We start from the raw sequence: 10,327 nt of genomic DNA, 5'->3' as shown, positions 1-10,327 counted from the left end.
TGCATCTCTTACCAATTTAAAATACTCCTAACACTTTGGCACAGAATCACAAAAGACATATTGATCAAGAGTTAACTTTACTATCTCACACAAACTGTATGCATACAGACTTTTGAGATACATCTCCACATCAACATGGAAACTACATAGATGATAAAAAAAAGCAGCATACCATATCAGACACATCCTAGAATGCTTTATGGCTTGATATGAGCTTTCCTGGAATTACTTGGTCTTATAACAAAATAATCATTTTCAGTAATGATTGTAATTTTGTAATTTACAATAAATGACATATCTTGCTATCCCCATATTTCAAAGTAGTCTGGTAAAATGTTTAATTCTAGGCCAAGCCTAATATATACAGCATCATGGCACAAATAGCACAACAGTGCCGCTCAGTGGCAGCAGTATTACATAATGGATAAAATACTATATATCTCCACGAAAATATACATCCGTGACGTTGACATTTCGTTGTAATATTAAAATAAAATATCTTTGAGGGTGAAAGAGAAATCATGAAAGAAAAAGGAAAGCATCTCTTTCCAAACCTAAGTGCAGACAAGCATCAGTTTGTACACCAAGTGAGTGTACAAAAGTGGCAAAAACATTTATTTCCTGTTAAAAGCTGTTTGATTTAGCTCACCTGTGACCCTGGAGTGCTGAGTGGGTAGAGTTTGCACTTTTGGGACCATTCCAATGAGACCATTCCATAGAGTGATCTCCGCCTACCTCGCACGTCGAGTTATCTAAATCGAGTGCATTTGAAGAAGTTGTACACAATCGTGATGTCGTGATGTAGAAAGTTTGTTCGGTAATCATGAAGACTCCACCTGGCCAACAGTTGAATGACAGTGTTGGGGTTTCTGCCTGAGGGGATTCTGTGGGGAGGGTGCGTCCCATATAAATAGAATGAATTGAAGGGACTTGGAACCTCTCATTCTAGTTCTATGGAGCATCCATCCCTGTCTGTGCTGCTACAGGTACATGCCGTTGATGAGGTAATCAGACTCCTCAGTGGTGAGGGGGCGGGCCTTCTTCAGCTTGTGGCGGACCAACCGCAGGCGACAGCCAATCATGAGCAGCAGCAAAGCCGTGATGATCAGGCCTAGAGCCAATGGCAGGATAGCACCTGCAGGGGAGAAGAGAGAAAGGCACCTGTCATATACTATCTGTATTTCTGCATGTATAACATTATATTACAGAGTTATAAGTTGATAAGGATGAAGAACAGATCAGAAGAGAACCATGGCGCTCTCCCAGAAGCTTGGGAGAGCGGGATGTAAGGGATGTAATGGGTTTGGACTCAAGAAGATGCTGCATAAAGGTTCCTTCATTATTCAATGTTTTAATTATTTTCACTGCATCAGGGATAGCATACAGATGTTTCGGTTTTACAGCCTTCTTCAGTGTGTAGGTAAAATGTTATTTGAATTCAAAACAGCCTTTGTAAAGATCAACAGATAAGCAGCAGGTGCTGAACAGACCTGACTCAGGTCCTGGGTGTCCTCCCATTACTGAATGTGGTTTGGATATTGGGAACATGTCACTCTCTGGTAGTGGTTTGATCTCTGGCCACTTCATGGTCACTTTAGGTTCCTCCGCAGGAAATGTACTGGGTAAGACTGAAACAGGTGAGAGATTGTACTAAGCTCATTAATGATCATGTTCAGGCGTAATTATCACAAGATAATTAATTGTACCTGTCTCTGTGTGTTTGGTGGTGGGGGGAGGTGCCATGGTCGTTTGCTTGTTAGCGGGACCTGAATAATTTTGTTTCCATTATTCATTTGCATAATTGTATTCCTACATTTTATACACCTCATACAATATGTAATGATGATGCACATCAGAATCCAGATAATTCTTCAAAAATGTACTCTACTAGCAAAATCCCACCTGTTTTTTTTATACATTCATTGACGCAGTCTGCCACCTGCAGGAAGTTGTTATGGTTGCCCTTGCAGCCTCCGTAGATGAAGTGCTTGCACTCTTCAGCCACAGGGTCATAGAACCAGCGTGGGAAGATGCCTTTACACGGCCCCACAGCAGGGGGCGCTGCACAGGGCTCTGCTGGGACAGAGAACAGAGAGAGGGAGAGATTTGGTCTGGTGGAACATAGAGAGAGCAAGAGGGAGGGAGAGATTTGGTCTGGTGGAACATAGAGAGAGCAAGAGGGAGGGAGAGATTTGGTCAGGTGGTCTCTGAAAAGTCTGTGATAAGGTAACATGGGAAGTACCCTGCCTCGTCTGTCTCAGGCTAGCCAAACCCAGGGATCATATGGCAGAGGAGTGCTTTGCTCCAGCTCTCAGGGGGTACATGGGAATGAAGGACCCATGTCAGGCTCACTCCTGTCCCAGCCCTTCATGTCTCACAGTGCCCTGTGGCCTGCATTCTGCCTTGCTCCAAAGTTTCCAGATCAGCTTTGTGTGTTTGGTGGTGGGGGGAGGCGCAATGGCTGCCTGCAGGGGAGAATCTGCCTCTCTCTGCACTTACTAACACACAAAGGCCTTCTGCTCTCCGCTAGCACAGACAAAACTCTGGCCAACCGGAATGATGTGCAGACATGCCAAATGGATTTAATTCCTTCACAGCTGTAGTTGATGTTGACCATTATAGGTTTGTGTTTAAATCTGTTTATATGGTGTTTTGATGTGCATTAAATTGCCTACTGGGTTATAGCTAGCTAGGTAGTAACTACACAATAGCTAGCTAGATAATAGCTACACAATGACAGTACCTTGACAGACAGGGCTCTCCTGTTCACTGTGACTTGGCTGTGGTAGGACTCGGGGCACTGCCTTGCTCCAGTCACCAGACTGTGGAGTCTGTGGGGCTTGTGGTGGAGTTGGTCTGGCCTCCTCCATGGTCTTCCTGGGTCCACCCTGGGCCATGGAGTGGTCCTCAGTCTCCTCTGGCTGGGCCACAGGCCTGTGTGGGCTGGGTAGACCTGCAGGGTGGGTCACTGACTTCCTGTTCCCATCAACTGTAGAGAGGACAGGGTAGGGTCATCTTGGGCTCTCAGACACAGTACTAACACACATTCGCCTGCTCATCATTCATTCACTGCAGCACTCCTTGCTCTGATATTGCAGACTGTACAGCATCCATACAAATCCATCCTAGTACACTCAAGTCTCAAACTACACTCCATCTTAGTCCGATCAAGTCTAAAACCACATTCCATCTTAGTCCGATCAAGTCTAAAACCACATTCCATCTTAGTATGATCAAGTCTAAAACCACATTCCATCTTAGTATGATCAAGTCTAAAACCACATTCCATCTTAGTATGATCAAGTCTAAAACCACATTCCATCTTAGTATGATCAAGTCTAAAACTACATTCCATCTTAGTATGATCAAGTCTAAAACCACATTCCATCTTAGTATGATCAAGTCTAAAACCACATTCCATCTTAGTATGATCAAGTCTAAAACCACATTCCATCTTAGTATGATCAAGTCTAAAACCACATTCCATCTTAGTATGATCAAGTCTAAAACCACATTCCATCTTAGTATGATCAAGTCTAAAACTACAATCCAACCTAATACACGCAAGGCCACACAGGAAACCTACAGCCCTCTATTTTAGTATTATTTGTATTATTATATTACAATATGATCAACGTTTCATTTATGTAGCCCTTTACACTGGTATCCATATATACGGGTTGAAAATGGCAGATTTGGGCACTAATAAGAGCTTAAACTGGAACATAGTGGCTGTACGGTAACATGAGTTTTGACTGACAGCTGCTGTGTGGGTTTTGAGTAACAGATGTTCTGAACTTGAACACTGCTCGCAACAAGTTATCCCCATCCCTCCTGTAAATTAAGATGACTATTTATTTTGAAAGATGAGATGTTGAGGATTATAATAAATACCTCTTTGATGTCATACAAGCAAGCCAGACACCCTTGAATCCAAATGTGTACTTCACATCTCCAAATCCTAAAAGTCATGTCATATACGGTGTCAATGTTTATTATCACTATGTTTGATGTACAGTTACAAGATGACATGGCATCATACTGGGTTGTTCTGAACGTTTGTTTATTGTCAAGAAAATTTGCCGCAGCGCACACGCCTGAATACACTCATGAGTCCTTTCTATGTGCACCAAAATGGTGATCTGTTTCTCTGAACTGCCCTGTGAAAGCCTAACATGGTAAGATTGTATTGTATAACTTAGCTAGTCATGTTGACAATAGAACAAGCTTTCAAATCATGCCCACCTGACCCAGATTGCAATTTATAATGGAACGTTTTTGGGGATCGCGTAAACAATCATGTGATGGCGGGGATGCAGGGTTGTGTTCCAAACAAAATAACTACACGTCTGCTTGCTCTAGTTCCTCAACGGCACAGCTAGGAGAGCTCAAAAAAACCACCTTATAGTTGAAAACTCTTCTTAGAGTCATAAAGTGCATTGAAATGACTTAGGAACTGTGCACACTGTGGAGAGGCCACATGGAGACACCAGTTAGTCCTCTCACTCAAACCCTTTTCATTTTTTGGTCTTATGTTGCACCTACCCCACATTTTCCAGGAATAGTCTTATCATCTTACAGCATGTATCCAGAAGATTTCATTATCAACAAATGCAGGAAAAAAGTACAGTAAATGTAAAATGCACACTTGTGTCATGTGAACTGTTGTGTCCTCACCTTTGGTCTAATAATTTTCCCATTATCTCCAAACTATTCCCTTTCAATTGCTACCATGGTTATGCATTTCATATTTATTCTCTAAGAAACATTTCAATTTAGCCCTATCCATATAGGCCAATTCCCAGGGTTAACCTTTATTTTTTACAGCGAAGTCAACCATTTCCAGGAGCTCCTGCCTCTCTGTGGCTATCAGTGTGAGGAAGACAGACTGAGTGACTCACAGCTCTGGCAGAAATCCTCGTCCGAGCGGTCTGGACAATTCTGCTTCCCGGTCATGGTATGACAGTCCCCAGGTATGACAGTCCCCAAGCCTTCCTATGGTTGCTTTGTTAAAGTGCTGTTCTGTGTATTCAATAGGTCACCCATCTTGTGTTTGTTGGAATTCGGGATATGACAGAAGAAATGTGATAATAATAATACATTGTATCCATTACGTTACTGTAATATCTGTCTTGGAGGATATTCATGGCTTATAGGTTTAGACACATCTTATATAGGCCTTGTGACAGTGATCTATAGTTCCAGACATTTTTGAAGTTTTAAAGCTCATTTCCTGCAATTCTACACATTTTGTCATGTCTTGTGTGTGTTCATGTGATATTTCAGTAACTCAAACATTACAACAAAATGGGCTGAAAAACGTTAGCTGACATGGGCTAGTTGATATGGACATTTCTGACAAGTTATAAATAGCTCTCTAAGGTCTGCAATAACTACCATGACAAGAGGAACTGATGATGCACTACCCAATTTCGAAATGGCCCCTTGTGCATTCTACTATTACAACTTTCAAGAGTAAGTTGAACGCCAGACTGAGTTCCTTATCTCATCCGTATGTGCATATCTCATCCATGGCCCCTCAATGCAGTGAATAGATTACAATTATTCCCTGCCTGCTCATATGAATGGCCATATCTGGCAGCCAGACATTTTACTAGGGGAGCACTACTCAATTCGTTTGAGCACTAAATAGCAGGCTCACTTTCATTATACAATGGATTCAATCCATGGAGGCAAGGATTTAATTGCAGTGCAAAGTTAATTGTCTGTAATGCATTCGTACTCATTGCAGGCAACAGGCTCACAGAAAAGCACAAATCAATTTTACCACAACAACAAAATATTGCTGTTGATGTTAGCCAGAAATGAGGCGAGATCCACTAATGAATGATAGATGAACATGAGGAGGGTAATAACTTTCACTGAGAGAGGAGATGGAAGTGTTTGTCACCTTCAGCTTGGGTTTCTGGAGCCAGCACTGTCACAGTGACATTGTCTGAGCTCTTCTGTCCCGCGGTGTCTGTGACAGTCATCTGGAAGGTAAAGGAACCCTCCTGTAGACCACTGATTTTCAGTAACCCTGGCTGGGTCACCTACAGAGGTAAAGGGATAACATTTCAGACAGAAAGCAAAGACAGTCTACTGGAAACATTGGGCTGGTTTCATGGACGCCATGACATAATGACACAAAGCATTTAACGAAGCCAAGTTCGTTAAGAGAGTCATGTTCATTACGAGTTTTCCACAATAACTAAAAACTCACATCACTTCTCAGCCCACAATAGGGCTCTTGTCCCTGGGTCAGGTTGGGATATAATAACCTTTTATCTGCATATATGCAGCAGAGTATTATGGATCTCTGGCTGCACCATGCAAACATCCATGTTGACTAACTACTAACTACACATGACTAACTACTAACTACACATGACTAACTACTAACTACACATGACTAACTACTAACTACACATGACTAACTACTAACTACACATGACTAACAACTAACTACACATGACTAACTACTAACTACACATGACTAACAACTAACTACACATGACTAACTACTAACTACACATGACTAACTACTAACTACACATGACTAACTACTAACTACACATGACTATCTAAACACATCAGGCTAGTCGCTAACTGTGTGTGTTCTACATTATACCTGTTTTATAGCCTAGCCTACACCGGTTTTCTATTGCAAACACAGCATCCATACTCCATACCTAAAGTGTATGGCTCACTTTTTAACAGAGAGACAGCCGTGATTCTCAGACCTACCATACCAGAGCCACCTACAGTGCAACATTATGATGTTCAAGATTACAACTCTGAGGAGAACGTTTTTCTTCTAAACTATGTTTACCCATCTTTAAAGATGAATATGAAGATCACTTTATTGGTCAATTGTACACAAGGTCCAACCGAAATGTGACTTCTGCTTTATCCCAAGCCCTCAGAAGTACAGGTACTTCTTCTTTGTCTTCTTTGGTATCATGGCTTTGGCACATTTGTTTGTGCATGTCGCCATCTACTGAGCAGGAGTGTGTGGTCGATCCCGTTACATTTTGTGATACAAAAATAAAAAGGAAGGGGAAAAATTGCACCAACAAACCCTACACCTATATATCACTATTTAGTAAAAAAACTAAAACAAAAAAACTATTCCACTACTTTCGTTCAACACACCTTGTAACTTCTGCAGTAAAAACTTGTACACCCAAGTCTTTGCAGCTGAAACCACATCATCTATTTTCTGTGATTTACATTCCATTTCTGCAGTACAGTTGATAACCATGGCAATGAATGCTAAGAAGCCATACCACTCTGTATCGGCCTACGCCTACTACTCACCCTTGACCCATCATCCTCTACTCTCTTCACTGCCTCAGTATACGACACCTTCTGTTCTATTCTGACACTGGCAGCCTCAACTTGTCTCTCTCGCATCAGGCATTTCTGATCCCCAGCAACATTGGCTCACACTGTTTTTTCCACCGATACTACATATTCCTTTGTCCCATTGCATACTTCTCACATCTCGGAATCTCCCTCCTACACACTTCTGCAACATGACCATAAGCTTGGCATCTGAAATACATTAGTGGGTTTGGCATAAATTCTATCAATGGATAACTGACATATACTAACATGACTTTCTCAGGTAAAGGCTCTGCTTCAAAACTCAAAAGGACAGACAGTGTCTTCTCAGTTTTCCCACGCTCGCCACCGGGTCTGCGCCGCACCAAACGGCGGGCATCACAGACACAGGGAATATTCCATTTCAGTAACTCCACCTCAACACTTAACGCCACCCCGGTAATCACTCCGTTCAAAAGCGCCCTGCTCCGGAGAGCAAAGCAAGTCACCGGTCTTGTCACGAGGCGTGTGACACGAAGCGGCCGCTCCCTCTGGGCGGAAGAAACCCAGAAAATCATCACAAGTCTACTTCAAGCTCCCTTCACCGATTTAACAGTAGCCAATTAATTTTCTACCCAGCCTGAGACTACATATGGGTCACTCCAAAAGGCAGGGATCAACTTTCCCCCAAAATCTCGCTCCTACTGGGCCAGAATCATCCTTTGCATGACCATCGAGACGAGTCCCGGACTCGGAGGTCTTCATCACACCTGCCACCGCAGATATTCATCTTCATCTCGTCAGGTTCAATTACTGAGCCATCAGACACAGCAGAGTACGGTCTGTAGTTCTTCCTCAACACACATCTTCCCTCCACTCGGTTCTTCTCCTTCTTCCTCGCTGTCCATAACCGCGTCTATCCGTTCACCACGCTCATGCCACACCTTCATCCGCTGTATTGTTTGCAGAACACGCACTGATGGCATTGCTACAAAACCTAACTTCTGTTTGTTAGCCCAATTTACCAGTCTGGCTATCTCTGGCATCTCCATGCTCACAAAACGTGCCACAGTCGTCAGCCAGGTCTCCTCATCATCATCCATCTTCAGACAGGACACACGTACATACCGGCATACCGGTTGGAGCGGAGGTTGCTACACTGGGCGCCCGTGGAGCTGTTGTTGTGGGGGGTTAAATGCCTTGCTCAAGGGCACACCGGCAGGCAATGGCATCGAGGATTTGATACTAGCAACCCTCCAGTTGCCAGCTCACTTGCCGCCAATTTTTTCGTTCAGACCCGGGTCACGCTCCGGCTGCTGGACAGCCTCTTTAAATTGCTAGGCTACCTGCCCCACATTTTCTACCAATGACTCCTGCTTCATTGTTTTCAGTGCACTCTTCAATGTTAGTGTTTACCTTCATGTTGATGGCCGGGTCACCCTTCACCAGGGCCCATTCATAGAGGGTGACCCCATGGTCGTCCACACTGTTCCGGCCGTCCAGTACCGCACAGTCAGTGGGCAGCTGGATAACTACATCCTGGCCGGCATCACTGCGGGGCGGCTCGTCCATGTCTGGAAACAACCCAGTCAGAACTAACCTTGTCAAACACACCTGGACTCACATTTAGATTACATCTCATTTTAGAAGCAGGGGGCAATAGCAAATTATTACACCTTATTAGCCTTCTCTGTAGCTCAGTTGGTAGAGCATGGTGTTTGCAACACCAGGGTTGTGGGTTCGATTCCCACGGGGGGCCAGCACAGAAAAAAAAAGGATGAAATGTATGCATTCACTACTGTAAGTCGCTCTGGATAAGAGTGTCTGCTAAATGACGTAAATGTAAATGTATTAACCCAAGCCAAACACCAGTCTGATAATTGCTAGTGGTTGTGAGAACAGATTTACCAGCAACCAGTTATGTATTATGATTGTTGTGTCATAAGCAATACACTTGCATGTATATTGTATCTTATTGAAAACCTGTGATTTATATTCAATATAATTAACAGCAGACAGAACCTCACCTGGCATTTGAGTGTCATCATCAACTCTAGGGTTTTCCTCAGGCCTCCTAATCAAATTGACCAATTTGTTCACATCTCCATTGCCACTGCTGGAGACGAGGTGTCCTGTTGTATTGTGAGCCCGACTGTAGGTGCTAAACCCTGCCTGCGCTGCGAATGAACAAACGTTTTTATTTCTATAGGTACAGCTGAACAAATAGCAGCTCAGGCTGTCGTCCGACTGTCTCCGGTCCTCCTGGACAACCGCCACCGTGCAGTGAGGGTCTGCGCAGCAGGCATGGAGACAGTCTTTCCAACTGTACACCCGGTCAGGCGCCGAGAGGAAGGTGGCTCCCTGCTCAATGGAGGCAGTCGCTCGGATGATGTGCTCCTCTACGGCGTTGAAATCAGCCAGACAGACGTCAACCACCTCGTCCTCCTCCCTGGTATACGTCTGGTCCTGTTGCAGCTGCTTGCGGAATTCCTCTAAGAGCTCCTCCACCCCAGATATTTTAGATTTCAAGTCTAATGTTTGAGAGGACCGGGTTTGAATGCCAGTCACCATACAGAACAGCAGCATACACGTAATGAGTCGATGATGCTGAGCCAAAGCCATTATGTTCACGCAGTTAAATGGCATCCCTCTCAGCTATTTTCCCGACGGATGAGGAGAGGCCCTTATTTCAAAACAAGAAACATATAACGCAAAATAAAAAGCATCATATTGTTTCATATCCAATAATCTCGAGTCCCCCAAAAAAATGCAGTGCTAAAGGCCTTTTGTCGGTATCATGATAACACTGCGCAGGGAGCAGCACATCTGTAGCGCAGGACATCCACAGCGATTGGAGGACTAAAGAAAGAATTAACGTCACGGTGTTCAGTCTCTGCACACCTGTCAGTTTTGGTTTTATGCAACTTCCTATGATAGAGATATGTCTGCAAGATATTTATATTATTATTTGGCTATTAGACCTGTGAATATTTTGAAACCG

The 10,327-nt window shown here is 43.6% G+C and overlaps 1 protein-coding gene across 3 annotated transcripts; it reads right to left on the bottom strand.

Moving 5' to 3' along the window:
* Positions 1-60: 60 nt before the first annotated feature.
* Positions 61-10,155, bottom strand: LOC115174883 (low-density lipoprotein receptor-related protein 11). 3 transcript variants are annotated; one of them, XM_029733876.1, is made up of 8 exons: positions 9,354-10,155; positions 8,743-8,900; positions 5,912-6,053; positions 2,744-2,989; positions 1,903-2,076; positions 1,707-1,766; positions 1,491-1,628; positions 61-1,135 (listed from the first exon to the last, which is right to left on the bottom strand). In XM_029733876.1, exons 1-8 carry the CDS (start codon positions 9,970-9,972, stop codon positions 981-983), a joined length of 1,692 nt encoding a protein of 563 aa, XP_029589736.1. In that variant the 5' UTR covers positions 9,973-10,155; the 3' UTR covers positions 61-980. The 3 variants fall into 3 exon arrangements, with proteins under 3 accessions (XP_029589736.1, XP_029589737.1, XP_029589738.1); XM_029733877.1 differs by having other exon boundaries at positions 1,903-2,073; XM_029733878.1 differs by lacking the exon at positions 1,707-1,766.
* Between the last annotated feature and the right edge of the window lie 172 nt (positions 10,156-10,327).

The sequence above is a fragment of the Salmo trutta genome, chromosome 35 (genome assembly GCF_901001165.1).
Source record: "Salmo trutta chromosome 35, fSalTru1.1, whole genome shotgun sequence".
In the NCBI taxonomy this organism is placed as follows: Eukaryota; Metazoa; Chordata; class Actinopteri; order Salmoniformes; family Salmonidae; genus Salmo; species Salmo trutta.
This window is presented reverse-complemented; position numbering and strand designations above follow the sequence as displayed.

Excerpts from the sequence above, each read along its gene's own strand:
- LOC115174883 (XM_029733876.1), bottom strand. The coding sequence starts at position 9,972 with ATGCCATTTAACTGCGTGAACATAATGGCTTTGGCTCAGCATCATCGA. Across the intron at positions 2,077-2,743 it reads GGAGAGCCCTGTCTGTCAAG|CAGAGCCCTGTGCAGCGCCC; the intron begins GTACTGTCATTG and ends TCTCTGTCCCAG. Across the intron at positions 1,629-1,706 it reads CACCAAACACACAGAGACAG|TCTTACCCAGTACATTTCCT; the intron begins GTACAATTAATT and ends CACCTGTTTCAG.